This window comes from Apodemus sylvaticus, chromosome 8 (assembly GCF_947179515.1).
Source record: "Apodemus sylvaticus chromosome 8, mApoSyl1.1, whole genome shotgun sequence".
Classification (NCBI taxonomy): domain Eukaryota; kingdom Metazoa; phylum Chordata; class Mammalia; order Rodentia; family Muridae; genus Apodemus; species Apodemus sylvaticus.
The window spans coordinates 26755409-26771770 of NC_067479.1; the positions used below are offsets into that span (position 1 = coordinate 26755409).

A 16362-nucleotide genomic window follows, 5' to 3' on the forward strand; every position below is an offset into this window, starting at 1 on the left:
CTCCACCTCAGTTACCTGGCAATAGCCAGGTAGGCCTGGTCTACTATAAAAAGGGCTGCTCAGTCCCCCCCCCCCCCATATCTCTTGCATCTCTTATTCTCACACTCTCCTAGCCTCTCTCTTGTCCCCTCCCCCCTCTCCCCACGTGGTCATGGCTGCCTCTGCTTCTCTACTCTCCCACTCTGCCTTTCTCTGCCTCTACTACCCCTTTAACTCCCCTCCCCATGCCCTGAATAAACTCTATTCTATACTATACCATTCTCTGTGTGGTCCCTCAGGGGGAAGGGAGGCATGGGCCCACTGAGACACTGCCTTCCCCACCGCTGTAGAACATATTCTCTTAACCTCTTTCTCTTTTTATGATCACAACAGTTAGTATGGTTACTACTCAAAGATTTTAAGAATGCATAAGAAATACTAAGATCAAGTCTTAAACACAAATGCTGATGTTTATAATTCTAGTTCTTGAGATACTTGGACAGGAGGATTGTTCTAAATTTGAGGCCATCCTGGGCTAGCTCTATAGTGAGTGTGAGGCCAGCTTGGGCTATAGAATAAAAGTCTTAAAATACCCAAAAGATACAAATCAGTAGAACCAGAACTGTAAAAACTGCTTTGCCAGTTCACAAATGTGAGCAGTCCTGTTTTTCCTAAGGGTATCTTTGGGAGCAGAGGCACTCAGTCAGGATACTGCAAATGTGGAAAGCTAAGGGCGTGGGTAAAGGGGAAAGGAGAGGAACTGATAAAAGATGGTTTAATGCTTTGGCTCTGGCCTCCTTTGGCTGGAGGATGCCAAGTTAGACTAAGTGGTGGTCTTTGTGTTCGTGTATGTGTGTGTCCTGGAAAGGTTAAGTGGTATTGTATTGCCTGCCACTTGTCTTTGTATTGGTTTGGCAGCTTTTCCCTGAGTCCTCTCTATTGTGGATATGCTGATGGATTCACGAGTCCTCCACAGTTTATCCTCAATGTGCTGGTGAGCTGAGACGGGCTGCTGCCGTCTGCTGCTGCAGTGAGATATTCTCTGACCCACACTATCTGGCTGCTTCCACTCCAGCTGCCTGATAGAAGTGAGAACCTTTCTTTCTGATTTGTTTTTTGTTTAAGACGGGGTCTCAATATGCAGAAATCACTATGCAGAGCAGGCTAGACCGAACTCATAGTGACCTGCCTGCCTCTGCCTCCTGACTGCTAGGAAACAGTCATGGGTCACCATCTTTCTTTTCCTCCCCCTGCCCTTCCCTCTTCTTTTTTCTCTTCCTCCCCTCCCCTTCCCCCTCTCAGGACTGTCCTATGTACTTTAGGCTGGCCTTAAACTTAGTATGCAGCCCATGATGGTGCTGAACTGCTCCACTTTCCTGCCTCAGACTCCTAAGAACTAGGACAATAGGCCACCATTACCAGCTAATCCTCAACTACTGACTGGATGGCCATTTTAGAAGTTTCAGCACATCATGTCAGGACAGACGTGGTGGAATGTGACATTAGGGTGAACAGAAGCCTCAGAGAACCTGGCCTGATCTCTTGGTGGCATGCGCTGGTGCTGACAGCATCCTCTGCTCTCAGTGACATTCCCTGTGCTTTCTCGGCTTGCTTCTCCCCCCCACCCCCAATGCCCTTCAGGTGCTGTGTGAGTGCTCGTCCATGCTGGTGTTTCTGGGATCCTGCCATGCACCTCTTTTATGTACTCTCATGAGTTAATCTGTTTCCATGTAAAAAATTATGCTGTGCCTCACACCTTTATTTCTAAATGAGTTTTCTCTTGGGCTTAAAGAGAAAGACTCAGTGAAGAAGTATAGGGCAAAACCAGAACGGGGAAATGGGAAGGGGTGGGTGGGAGGACAAGGGGGCTTATGGGACTTTCGGGGAGTGGGGGGCTAGAAAAGGGGAAATCATTTGAAATGTAAATAAAAAATATATCGAATAAAAAAAAAGAATTAAAAAAAACTCATTTATTTATTTATTTATTTATTTATTTATTTATTTATTTATTTATTTATTTATTTATGGTTTTTCGAGACAGGGTTTCTCTGTGTAGCCCTGGCTGTCCTAGAACTCACTCTGTAGGCCAGGCTGGCCTCAAACTCAGAAATCCGCCTGCCTCTGCCTCCCAAGTGCTGGGATTAAAGACGTGAACCACCACTGCCCAGCCCATGTTTTAACCTTGAAGTGGATATATCCACATAGATATTTACCTTTCTTCCCCAAGTTTATTCTTCCTTCTACCATCACAGCCTAGGATCAAGTCAACAGCTGGCCATCCACTCTCATTCCTCCCTCTGCATCAGCCCCTAAATCCATCACTAAGTACTGTGATATGCTTTAAATCAGTCTACTTTTGACTCAGGCCACCACCAGCAATCTAGTTCCAATGAAATTCTGGAATAAATTCCTAAGTGGGGATCTTACCACTGTCCTTACTGTAACCCCAAAGGCTATGGGAAAAAGGCTTTTACACCAGTGCCTTAAGCTTGGGATAGTATCAAAATACATGTTCAGTCAATTAAAGACATTCTTCCAACTCTGAAGAGTTTATTTATGAGGACCTATGATCTGCCCTTAAATATATATATATATATGTATATATATATATATATATTTAAAAATATAAATATATATTATGAAGGGAGAGGGAGAGAGAAAAGCAGCATTAAAGGCTTGGAGGTGTAGCTTAGCTCAATGATAAAGCACTTCCTCAAGAAGTGAGGTTCTGAGCTTAACTCCCAGCACCACAACAGACAGACAGACAGACAGACAGACAAATGAACACTCCAGTAATAAAGAAAAGCCAAAACAGACTTTTCAGACGTGATTATATTTCTCCTTCTCTTAAGGCAATATTAACGGAAGGAAGTGGTGGAGAATTAAGTGACTCTTGGTGACTCTCAGGGGAACAGCTGGTCCCAGAGGTCACAGTTCCTTTACTCAGTGCTTCCAACCTCCAGTTTCTCAGCCCTGCTACTGCTAATAAGAACAGAACAGGGCCCATTCGTTTCCTTTTATATGTTTCTTTGTAAACCTAACTGCTTAAGGTTCTTATTTTAGCTGTATCATCTGGTGTCAATCCTAGGGCAAATGAAGACATATAAAGGTAAAACAGATTATGACTTGCTGTAAAGGAAATAGAAGAGGACACTGTAGAGCAACAGAAGTAGAAGACAGGGAAATGACAATACCTGGGTGAGATGTTCAGCTAGGAGTTCTCCTGGCAATTAGACAAAAAATTAAGTACACTGTTTTCTTCTGAAGAAGGAAGGAAGGGTATAAGTAGTGTAAAGAATAATTCATGTGTTTTTTTGTTTTGTTTTTGTTTTTGTTTTGTCTAAATGGGACTAAAAGTTGACTTGTCTTTTTTCCCCCCAAGGGGAAACATGCATTTTCTTAGTTTCAGCAGTACATGAGCTGACCGTCTGGTACATCTGCTTCAATCTTATAAGCAGCGTCAACTGTGCCACTAGGGCCCGTGACAGAGTGGGGTGCAGTGAGGGCTAAGCCATGCGGCAGAGCTTAATAGATTCGGGAGTAGTTTTCCAAATGGAGAGATTGTATCATGACAATAAATCTTGATCATGACAATAAATTTTGCCTTGATGGAAGGAATTTTTTGAGACACCCTGTCTTTGATTGCATTTTAGTCTCACTGAATAAAGAAATGAAACATGACCTGACACCCAATTGCATTCACATACAGATTTTCCATAAAGAAGTTGAGACTAAAAAATCATCTTCCATACACCTCTAATATACTCAACTATGTAAGAATGGAAATACTAAACAATTATTATCATAAGAGGCCAATATATAATTTTAAAAATTCCTGTAAGATGAGAGGACACACTTTTTCTTGTTGTTGCTTTTGGGTCAAATCTCATATAGCCCAGGCTGGCCTTGAACCTGCTATGTAGCTGATAATGTCTTGAATTTCCAATCTTCCTGCCTCTTTTTCCCAAATGCCTCCACACCTGGTTTTTATGACGATTTGGATATTACATATGGAGCCTCGGGTATGGTAGGGAAGCACTGTATCAACTGAGCCACACCCCAGCCTCTATAGCAGACTTACCTGAGTGGGAATTGTTTTGCAGTAACGCTAACTTAGAAAATGAACTTTGTGTGGTCATGTCTTAGAGACAATAGGCCCAGCTTGGCACCTTTCTCACTTAGCAGCAGCTGTCAGTGTTTGACTTGGTTGTAACTCTCGGTACATGGCCATGCAGAGGCACACAGGGACTTTAGACAGTGCTCGGCTGAAAGGTGAAGCTGGAGCCCTAACTCAGAGTAGTATCTGAGGAACTTGAAGTATTCATTTGTTTTCTATCTGAATCATTACTTTAAACTTTTGAAATTTAGTTAATTAAAGTCATGATATAATATTAAATGATTTCCCCAGGGCCTTCACTAGTATGAAGTATGCCAATACCTTGGGTGCTGGTAATCAGGTTTTTGTCATTGTGACTAAGTGTCTAGGTAAACAACCCAAGGGAAGATGGATTATTTTGGTTCACAGCTTTTTAGCTTTATTTGAACTCCTGAAAAATGTGGCTTCAAGTTTGACATATAAAATAAAGAAATAAAATTACTTCTATCATTTTCAAAGTCTAGCATAATTCTTTAGAATTAAAGAATTTTAATTCTTGAGGCAGAATTGAGACTCACCATTCTGAAAGGAAAGTCATATAGAGGTTTATGATGGATCAGAAACTTTTGGTTATGATCTTTTACACATTCAGATTTAAAAACACACATGCAATAACTCAGGCTTCCATAGTGAAGGAGTAATTACTCAAAGGCAGAATTCCAGGGAAGAGGTGATGGCTGTACTGATGGAGAAGGCTTAGAACACCCAACGCCAGAAGGAAAAAGAAGCATCAGCAAAGAGGCTCTGCCATCTGTCACTAAGGGACTTAAGCTTGTCTTAAACTGGATGGAGGCCAGAGGCTGAGACGGGCACAGCTGGAGCAGCCCAGCACACACCAAGTCCTGAGTCCCAGCAGCCTAATAACTAGTCATGGCAGCAGACCTTGATATCTTAGCACTTAGCAGGTGGAGGCAGGAGGATCATAAGTTCAACATTTGGCTACAAAGTGAGTTTGAGGCTAACCTGGGGTACATGAGCTTGTACCAAAAAGCAAGAAAAGAAAACAAACAAACTCAGTTCGGTACTACCTTCTTGTCCCTGGCTTGCTTTGTGTTAGTGTTTGAGAGTTTCATTGTTTAGGCCAGTTTGTGTAAATTCTCCATCTTTCCGCTCAGCACCCAGAGAGCGGTAGCCCAGGCCATGGGCTTTACTCTTGTGCCCACTATCTGAGAGATCTTAAGCCTGCTTGACTGTATATGCACCATAGACATGCAGCTGCCCACAGGGGCCGTAAGATGTCAGAACTCTTAGAACTGGAATAGTATGCAGCTGTGAGCAGCCCCACAGGTGTGCCAGGAAGCGAGCCCACAAGGTGGAGCAGCCAGTGCTCTGGACGAAGCCAACTCTCCAGCCCTGTCCCCACCTCCAGCAAAGACAACCCTCCTACTCCTCCAACACCACTTCTAGGACATGCATCTTTAAACTGTTTCCAGCAACAGTATCCAGTTGCTTGACAACATCCTTTCAGAGATTTCTTCCCACATAGGTGACAGACTTTTCTACACTAGAAAGCAACTTTGCTAATCTCATAAATCGGTGATTTCTTTTTAAACTTCTTGTTGTAGAAAAATAAAATCGATAGAAACATTGTTGAAAAGAAGCAATGATTAAGAGAGCTCACTGGAAAAATGCTTTAAGACAAATCATTACATTTAGCAATATGTTGGTAAGGAATCAGAGATACTGGAATGCTTATTATTGCAATATAAAGTGCAAGAGCACACTCACCCTAGAGACATTTGGTGGTTTCTCTCTTTCTTTTTTTTTTTTTTAAAGATTTATTTATTTATTATATGTAAGTACACTGTAGCTGTCTTCAGACACACCAGAAGAGGGCATCAGATCTCATTACAGATGGTTGTGAGCCACCATGTGGTTGCTGGGATTTGAACTCAGGACCTTTGGAAGAGCAGTCAGTGCTCTTAACCACTGAGCCATCTCTCCAGCCCTGGTGGTTTCTTAACATATGCTCATCCTACATTTGTGCTCTAGCATGCATCCAAGGGAAACAGAGGCCCATGGTTTGGACAAATACCTGCCTACAACTTTTTAGAGTGTTTTTTATCTGTAGATTTGATATTTTAAAATGAAACATACAAACAAATAACATAAATATGCAGTCATAATCCAGATATAAAATTATAACTTGTATATTAAATTGCCATATTAATATAAGAGTAAATTAAAAGCTTCAATGTCCCATAACATGACCCAAATAGCTGTCAAGCGGTGAGTGGATCAGCGTACCATGCTGCAGCTGGATAACATGGTGTAGATCTCAGGTAATTAAAAAAAAGGCAGTTGTGAAATGCTACATGTTGCTGATGTAATTTACATAACTTTCTATAAAAGGTGAAACTACAGGTAAAGAAAATAGGTTGACATTAAGGCACAGGTCAGGGGAAAAGAAAGGAAGTCACCTCAAAGGGGGCATGAGGGAGTTTTTTGGGGAGGTGAGATTATTTTACATATTGACACTGGTAGTAGTTAACAATTACATTTATTTGCCAAAAGAAACAGGGGAATTAATGCCCCCAAAGTTTAAGTCATACTGTGTGCGTGTGTAAGGTACGGTGGCCTCATGTACCTCAGGCCAACCTCAAACTTCCTATGTGGCTAAGGATGCCCTTGAGCTTCTGTGCACCCTGCGCCTCGCCAGAGTGGTGGAATTAGGGGTGAGCAGCACCATGCTCAGCTTGACCTGGTGCTGGTGATGAGACCCAGGCCTGTGCACACCAGAGAAGCACTTTACCAATTGTGCTGTATACCTGTCCTGCTTATATTTTCTAATAAATCTCATGAGAACCACAAAATCACTGGCCAGTATAAAGCAGACTGAATGAGGGGCTACAGAGATGGCTCAGTGGTTTAAGATGCTTTCCAGAGGTCCTGAGTTCAAATCCCAGCAACTACATGGTGGCTTGCAAACATCTGTAATGGGATCAGATGCCCTCTTCTGGTGTGTCTGAAGACAGCTACAGTGTACATGAAATAAATCTTAAAAAAATATAGAAGGGGAGACCTGGAAAGGGGAAAACATTCAAAATGTAAATAAAGAAAATATCCAATAAAATTAAACACACACACACACACACACACACACACACACACACACACACACACGGACTGAAGAGATTTAAAGAGACAGGAAGGGTGGAAGGGAGAAGTAGGGACGAAGGGTGAAAGAGTCCGAGGTCAGGAGAGAAGGTAGAATCTGGGAGAAGGGTGTGAATATGATCAAAATATACTGTAGGAAAGTTTATAAATTAAAAAAATAGTTTCAAGGCTGGAGGGATGGCTCAATGGTTAAGAGCACTGGCTGCTCTTCAGAAGGTTCTGAGTTCAAATCCCAGCAACCACATGGTGGCTCACAACCATCTGTAATGGGATCCTGTGACCTGTTCTGAAGAAAGCAACAGTGTGCTCACATACATAAACTAACTAACTAACTAACTAACTAACTAACTAACTAACTAACTAACTAAATCTTTTAAAAGATTAGTTTCTCAAAGAATTAAAACCATTTGGTGAGCAACATTTAGGAAGAGGGATGATCAGAAGTGTATAGTTATCCTTGGCTAGAGAGCGTGGGGCTCAGACTCATCAGGCTGCCCCCAACAACAACAACAACAACAACAACAACAACAACAACAGGAAAAAGCCAACAAAGAAGCACTTGAACTTTAAAGGTTAGAATGTCTACTGCATACTAAGGCTGGGCATACTGTGAAGGTAAGACAGAGGAACACTGAGGAAACTTGTGATAGAAATAAAGAGATAAAGCACCAGGCGTGGAGGTGCACATCTGTGATCCCAACACTTGGGAGTCAGAGGCAGGTGGATTTCTGAGTTCGAGGCCAGCCTGGTCTACAGAGTGAGTTCCAGGACAGCCAGGGCTATACAGAGAAACCCTGTGTCGGAAAAACAAACAAACAAACAAACAAACAAACAAGCAAACAAAGCAGCTAGTGATTAAGTGATGTACAATCAGTGACTGAGGACTGAGATAGAACAAAGAAACACATTCCAGGAGTGAGTTAGCTCTAAAACTGAAGTACATCACAAATCAAATGTAATAAAAATGGAGAGATGACAGTGAGCTACAAACAGAAGCCACTGATGACCACAGGACACCAGGCTCCAGTTATCTTAACCCCAACATGCATTTGACAAATGCTCAAGGCGACAGACAGCAGGGACGAGTACCTCGCGGTGACTGAGGAGCTGCTCCAAATCCAGGGCCATCTGGTTCTTCGTCTGCAGCAGGGCCGACTTTTCTTTATTTAAGTCGCTGTTAAAAACCCAAGTTTTAAAAAGTGATCATGTTGTGTGAGTTTAGTTAAGAGAAAAATAAAATGACTAAACATAAGTGTGATGGCTAGAACTGAAGCTCAGTCGGGTCTGTAGTCAGTAAAGACCGCACAGACCCTGCTCCACTTCGCTGATGAGCCTCTCTCAGCTACTGCGCAGGGGGTCTTTCTGACAGTTGGACTATCCTGCCTGCTGTGGGCACAGAAGCACTCTTCCACTGACTGCTTACTTCTGAAATGTTGAAAGGAGGTAAAAAGCAAGTATATATACATGGAGAAACATTGAAACAAGATATTAGAAGCAAAATTGAAACATTTATCCCTAGCACAATAGTATTTTATAATTTGTAAATTGTGAAATACATAATGTAAATAAATCAGTTTTCTGTAAACACTGCAAAAATCATTTTGTGTCTAAATCCCTAGTTTCCTCTTCAATTTCTATGTCTTCATTATTCTTTTTCTCACCTGATAAGTCCTGATTTATGACACTGCTCATTATAAGGCCATATTGATATTCTAAGAAATGACCGAGCACTGCTGCACTGCTCTATATTATCTGTAATTTTACTATTTGATGTACAGAAATTAGTGTGAAGAATCAAATGAAAAGTCTATATAACAACTTTAGTAAAAACAATCTATGTGACCAGTTCTGTAAGAATTGAGAAAAACAATAATCAATCAAAGTAGCACAGTTCCTCAAATGTTGAGACAAAAATTTGCAAGGGTGAAATGAAGTTAATAAATGCATTTTGTTGTAAGACATCTTTAGGTTATAGTTAATGAAAAGTTATCAATTAGCAAAATAATAGAAGGGTCTTTTTGAACATAAAGAAAGATAATGAGCATTGTGGAAAAATTGGTAAATCAAAGGATTTAAAAAAGAAAAACAAAAAACTCCCTCCCACCTACTCGGGAATAAGTTAACTTCGGTGGGGAATCCATGTCCCTGGGAGGAGAGGCTGGGGCAGTTCAGACCGGCTTCCCACTGTGCCATTCTCTCCGCTGAGCCATGCAAAGGCAGTGCTCCACTGAAACTAGTTTGCACTTCTGTAAAAGTGTAAACTGCTCAAGGATGTCAAAGGGATATGCGAATTACCTAGTGAATGATTATACAAAGCGCAGAACACATCAAACTCTACATAAGTGCTGTACACTATTACTAACTTAGATGAAAAACAGGCATCAGAGGAAAACAGTAATTAAATGCCAATAAAGCAGGCAGCTCGGCAGAAAAACAAACTGACGTGCAGAGGTAGGCGCCAGGGATCCTACTAAGCCTAGCAGTGGAAAAGAATGAAATGCTCTTCCGCCAGGCTTGAAGCATGGTAAGCATCTGACATTGCTGAAATGCTCAAAATTGAGGCTATTTATATTTTATCTGAAGATACACACTCCTCAGAATGAATGTAAATCCAGTCAACAGAACGAGGTCTACTCAAGGAGTGCTCACGTTCTTCCGCACATGCAAGGCTCACGCACTCGCTCAGGCGAGGCTTGTTCTCTGTCTCGGTCCAAACACTAATAAGCACAATTTAAATAAAGTGCAGTACAATGCCAACGGACTGTTGACGAACTTAAAGGATGCTCACTGGGTATTTTCTAGAAAGGCTTTGTTTATAGTATTTAACGTTTTAGGAATAAAGTAAGTATTCCACAATCAAACAGCAAAGCAGCCACACTGTGGAATCCAAGCTGTGCGGGGTGGGGATAACGCAGACCCGTGCTGCATCTGAAAGAGCAGTTTATCCCAAGCAACATGGAGGCTTCAGACCACACTTCTGTGCCTGGATGATCTGGGGACAGCCTGGCTGTAATATATTTAAGTCACAAGGCACACCATCTATAATACAGGCATTTCTAAAATTTCACGGGAGCCACTGTCCTGACGGCACTGATTGCACGTAGAAATCTAGTCTTCAAAAGCCATAGTTTCTAACAATGGAAACTTTTAGAAATAGAAAGCTTGCATGTGTGACTCATAAAGCTACAAATCTCCTTATGAGTGCATCTATCTGGAAAGGTATATTACAGCCATAATTGTTCATTTCGCTGTTAATTATTACTTAGAAATTCATGTTTATGGCTCTGTCTCACCTGCTATATGAAAACATACTCCTGATATATTGTACCTTAACTTCCTGGATCAATATAGTTTAGCTTAGCCTTGTAAGAGAAGTTGACAATGTAGGCTTTCTTTTCTAACTACTTAGTTAAGAATAAACTGAGAGCTGACAGACAGCAGAGAAAGAAAACGTATGCAAATCATTCTCTTTTCATGGTTCTCTCAGATCCAAAGTAGAGATCGCACTGCACTGTATTTCCCAGACTGCCTGTCTCTTGTGGTGTTGCAGAGAACAGACATGCTACTTTTAGAATAGATTACTACTTTAATGACAGGGGAATTCAAAGGAGTTACTAGCAATATCCTAATGTGAGCTTTCGGCCATGCTTCTGATGATTTTATTTCAGTACATATTTACTCTAAACTCTCTGGATACCAAGCACACCGTATATAATAGGTCTGGTGGTATGACACTGTGGTAGAATGCTTGCCTGAATAAACTGTAAATATTTAAACTTGTAAGGGTTAAGGGTAGTATGGTATTATTTAATTTTCAAAGAAAATAATGAAGTTACTCAGTTCTTTGTTAAGACAAGGTCTCATGTGTCCCAGGCAGTCCCCAAGCTCCTACATAGCTGAGGGTGACCATGAACTTATTAATGTGTGTGTGTGTGTGTGTGTGTGTGTGTGTGTGAGAGAGAGAGAGAGAGAGAGAGAGAGAGAGAGAGAGAGAGAGAGAGAGAGAGAGAGACAGAGAGAGGGGTGGGGGGAGAGAGAGAGATGGGCCAGTGTATGTGCCCACGTGGAAGCCACAGGAAGAGATAAGGTCTCCTCTCCTTCTTCTGCTGTATCCCCTGGGTGGTCTCCTACTAAGCCTGGAGCTGGAGCAGCCAGCCAGCTCCAGTAACCTCCGTACTGCATCCCCACAGCAGTGACTGCAGGGACACATGACTGGCCACATGTAGTTCTTTTAGTTGTTAGGGTGCTCACTGGGATGTGAACTCATGGCTTTGCGTTGGCACAGTGAGCATTACCTCTCTGAGCCATGTCTCTGGCACAGTCACTGGCTTCTGAAGGGTCCACCTTAGCATTTACACATGTGCACAGGCAGGCTGTCCAACACCACAATCACACTACTTTGATTTTTCACAATGGATGGCAGGTGCTTCACCTGGGATCAAGGTATCATTTCTCACCAAATATTGGTTCAGAGTCTGTTAACTTTTTTTTTCTTTTTTTGTTTTTTCGAGACAGGGTTTCTCTGTATAGCCCTGGCTGTCCTGGAACTCACTCTGTAGACCAGGCTGGCCTCAAACTCAGAAATCCGCCTGCCTCTGCCTCCCAAGTGCTGGGATCACAGGCGTGCGCCACCGCCGCCCAGCTAACACATACTATGAATTTATGAGACAGTACTGTGGTAATCTGAGCATGGTGGTACACTCTTTCAATCCCAACCCCAGGAAGCAAAGGCAGGTGGGTCTGTGAGCTCAAGAACAACCTGGTTTAGGTAGCAGGTTCTAGGGCAGCCACGGCTACATAGGATTCTGTTAGGATTCTGTCTAAGCTCCACTCCACAGACCTGGTAACAGCCAGATAGGTCTGGCCCACTATAAGAGGGGCTACTTGCCCCTCCTCTCTCTCCTGTCTCTCTTATTCTCTCTCACCCCTCTTTGGCTCTCCTCCCTTCTCCCCTCTCTCCATGTGGTCATGGGCGGCCTCTACTTCTCTCCTCTCTGCCTTTTTCTGCCTCTACTACCCCTTTAACCCCCTCCCCATGCCCTACACAAACTCTATTCTATACTATACCATCGTGTGTCTGGTCCCTCAGGGGGAAGAGAGGCCTTGGCATGGGCCCGCCAGGCGCACCCTTCCCCCACACCGCCATACAACATATTCTTATGCATATTCTTTTTCCTTCTATGATCACAACAGTAAGAGCCTGTTTCAAAGGTATATTCTGTAGCTAATCCCACGACTGAGTTAGCTTTATGATTACTGTTGCTATAATTATAGTTTTTGCGCAAATCAACATTCTCATTTTTAAGATAATTATCAACACACTGAATTGTCAAGAGTTAGATATCTAATACCAATAATGGCAATCACTTATAACATTTAGATATTATGCTATGTATATCATAAAAATTGTATCTTAATACTCAGAATAATGAATAATGAATTAGGGATGTTAACACCAATTTCACAGACGAAGAAGCTGGCTGTATAGTTCAATACCATAGCCATTAGCCACTGTGAAAATTAAAATGAACATTAATTAAAAATATAAGAACTAAGAAATTTGTTTCTCAGTAACATGTGGGAAGTGGCTATCAATCATACTGGATAGTGCAGATATGGAAATTTTTTATTGTTACAGAAAGTTTGATAAGATAATAAGACAGAGAGCTTTACTAACTTGTCCCAGGGTTACATTATAACTCATGTAACCTATGTATACAGTCGGCATGATGTATCCCTCAACTTTATAAAGAGATCTTACTCACCTTCCTTTGTAATTATGCATGTCCACATGAGTCTGCGTGTGGGTCTGTGCACAGTGAGTGTAGGCTCTGCAGGGACTAGAGGAGACTGTAGGGTCCCCTAGGGCCTGGTGGCTGGGAGTGGACCCTTGTGGGCCCCAGGTTCTCTGCAAGAGCAGCACAAGCTCTCAACTACTCTGCCATCTCTCTAGCCTGCCCAGTATGCCCTTAAGATTAAAAAAAGCAATTCACTTATTATGGAATATTTTAAATGACAAAACTATAACCACATATATCTGTCATATCATCAACATGTAGCCTCACTTTTAATAAATACCCTATTCCATTTCCAAACTCTTCTTAGCTACGCTATTTAAGGAGGCTTCCCACTATCTAGGGCAGAGCATAGGGACACAGTACAACAATGGCAGGGACCACAGAAGCACTGAGCAGGGACACAGGGAATCACGGTTTGGTTCTACTGACACACTATATGTTTCAGAGGATAAGCTGCTTATTTTTTTAAGAGATGAATTTATCTATGAAATCTTTTCTATTATTTTTTCCATGTTAAATATTTCCAGCTACTTTGATTCTTAGCAAAATAGTACTTAAACATTATTACAAGGCAAAGTATAGGAGGCATTTTTCTCTAGGTGTTTACATATCCGTTCTCCAAGATTATAAAAGTAAGATGATAGTATTATGAAATCTGTGATAGGGGCTGGGGAGATGGCTCAGTGGGAAGAGCACTGACTGTTCTTCTGAAGGTCCTGAGTTCAAATCCCAGCACCCACATGGTGAATCATGACCATTTATAATGAGATCTGATGCCCTCTTCTGGTGTGTCTGAAGACAACTACAGTGTACTTACATATAGTAAATAAATAAATAAATCTTTAAAAAAATCTGTAACAAATATATAACACAACGAGAAAAAGCTGTCATCTTCAGTTTTGTCCTCAGTTTCCCTAAAATAACAACATGCTTAATAGATGAAGAAAGACTTAATATCTGTTTGGAAGACATACTTAGAGTGAAATCAATTAACTAGTTGAATTATTTTGTTAGACATACATTGCTGGGCGGTGGTGGTACATGCCTGTAATCCCAGCACTCTGGGAGGCTGAGGCAGGCGGATTTCTGAGTTCGAGGCCAGCCTGGTCTACAGAGTGAGTTCCAGGACAGCCAGTGCTATACAGAGAAACCCTGTCTCGAAGAAACCAAATCTAAAAAACCAAAAAACCAAAAAAAAAAGACAAGAACTTTATGGAAACTGAGGTAATTCTTGGGTTACTTCAGAGGCAGATAAACCTAGATTGTTCTAAGTAATTGTGTAAACTTGATCTGTTTCAAAAGCAATTTGACTCTACAAATGCTATCTGCTTATGGTCTTCCCCCTTAGAGGCCCACATGTCAGTAAAGAATCTGAGAGGACTGACAAGAGCATGCAGGCTCTTCCGTCCTGCAGCGTGGCAGTGTTGTGCTGGTGAATGCTGCCTGATTCCCACGCTGAGGCTTCTGGTGATAAGATTAATATGAATGCGTCAAAGGAAGATAGTGTCGGGGAGCTGGAGAGATGGCTGGGCGGTTATGAGCACCAACTGTTTTTTCAGAGGTCCTGAGTTCAATTCCCAGCAACAACATGGTGGTTCACAACCATTTGTAATGAGATCTGATGCCCTCTTCTGGAGTGTTTGAAGACAGCGGCAGTGTATTTACATGCATGAAATAAATAAATACATAAATCTTGGGTTTTTTTTGTGTTTTGTTTCGTTTTTGCTTTTTTGTTTTTTAGAGACAGGGTTTCTCTGTGTAGCCCTGGCTGTCCTGGAGCTCACTCTGTAGACAAGGCTGGTCTCGAACTCAGAAATCCACCTGCCTCTGCCTCCCTAAGTGGTGGGATTAAAGGCGTGCACCACCACACCTGGCCTAAATACATAAATCTTAAAAAGAAAGAAAAGAAAAGCCAGAAAAACAAAAAGAAGACAAGAAAAAAGTACAAATAAGACTGATAAAAAAAAAAAAAGAAGAAGAAGCTAGCATGGGCGGGAGCACAGGTGTGCACAGGCCTTGCAGTATACTGACAGTGGAGGTCAAGGTCACCGCTTTCCCCTCTGTTTGGGACAGGTTTGCTTGTTTGCTGTTGCTTCTGCCACGATAGCTGGTCTGTTGGTTTCCGGGTCCCCCCACCTCCCTCCCCATCGCTGGAGAGGCACTGGCACCACAGACCTGCACTGCTGAGTCTGGCTCCTAGTAAGTTCTGGAGCTCGAACTCAGGTCCTCACACAGCAGGCACTTTTTCCAGTGATCTGGCTCCAGCTCCACACTTCCTCCAAGTTTGAATCCTTGTATCATTTAAGACTATGCTCATAATTCAACTACTTAGGAAGTACAGTCCAAGTTACAAAACAGCAGCATATTAACAATGTCTTTATTATTTAAATAAAAGATGTGTAGAAGGTTTACCTGACATCTTTTTCAAGTTGAGCTGTACACTTGGTCAGTGAGTCAATCTTGGAATCCCTCTGTCGCACAGACTCTATGAGGTATCTGTAGGGTTGCTGAGTCTGATTTAACAATGAATTGGCTCTGTCAAGCTAGAAAAACACACATTTCATTAAGCTTCAGACAACTTGACAATACACCAAACTGCCCAAAATGCTCTAGTATTGTTGCACATTACTCTTGACATGAATTTTCTGACACTGGGGATACAAGACCTCAGGTCTGCACTGAGCTATGTACTGTAATCCAGAGTGTACCACATTCTTTTGCACATTAACTATTCTGAAAGGCTAAATAAATTTGTATACATTTGGAAGTTTAAAAATTAACTAATTGCTGGGTGGTGGTAAAATATGCCTTTAGTCCTAGGAATACTCAGGGAGGCAGAGGCAGCTGGATCTGAGTTTGAGAACAGATTGGTCTACAGAGTGAGTTCTAGGACACCTAGCACTACACAGAGAACCAACCAACCAACCAACCAACCAACCAACCAAAAAAGAATTTGAAAAAAAAAGGCTAATCAATATAGTTGTTATTATTAATAATAGGAATATGATTGTACACAATACAAGAAAATGTAAAATGCTAATAGATAACAATTTCGGAGACTAGTCACCCACATTTTCTATTTTTACACTTGAAAAACCACACATACATACACACATACATTTATGTATAAATACTTCCTTCTAATAAAAATTCCTAGATAAAATCCTTTATTTAGACTTTATTTCTAAAAATATATAACTCTGTAGACTAGGCTGGCCTTGAATTCAGCCAGGCATGGTAGCACATGACACTAATCCCAGGGCTCAGAAGCAGAGGGAAGCAGATATTTGTGAGTTCCTAAGACCAGCCTAG

General features: G+C 41.7%; 1 protein-coding gene across 3 annotated transcripts in view; it reads right to left on the reverse strand.

Moving 5' to 3' along the window:
• Nucleotides 1-16362, reverse strand: part of Pibf1 (progesterone immunomodulatory binding factor 1) — a 182155-nt gene that overhangs the window by 36807 nt on the left and 128986 nt on the right. For all 3 annotated transcript variants that reach the window (XM_052190803.1, XM_052190804.1, XM_052190801.1), the window contains 2 exons: nucleotides 15463-15593; nucleotides 8342-8426 (listed from right to left, as the gene is read on the reverse strand). In XM_052190803.1, coding sequence (XP_052046763.1) covers nucleotides 8342-8426; nucleotides 15463-15593 — 216 coding nt within the window. The remainder of the gene's footprint in view (nucleotides 1-8341; nucleotides 8427-15462; nucleotides 15594-16362) is intronic.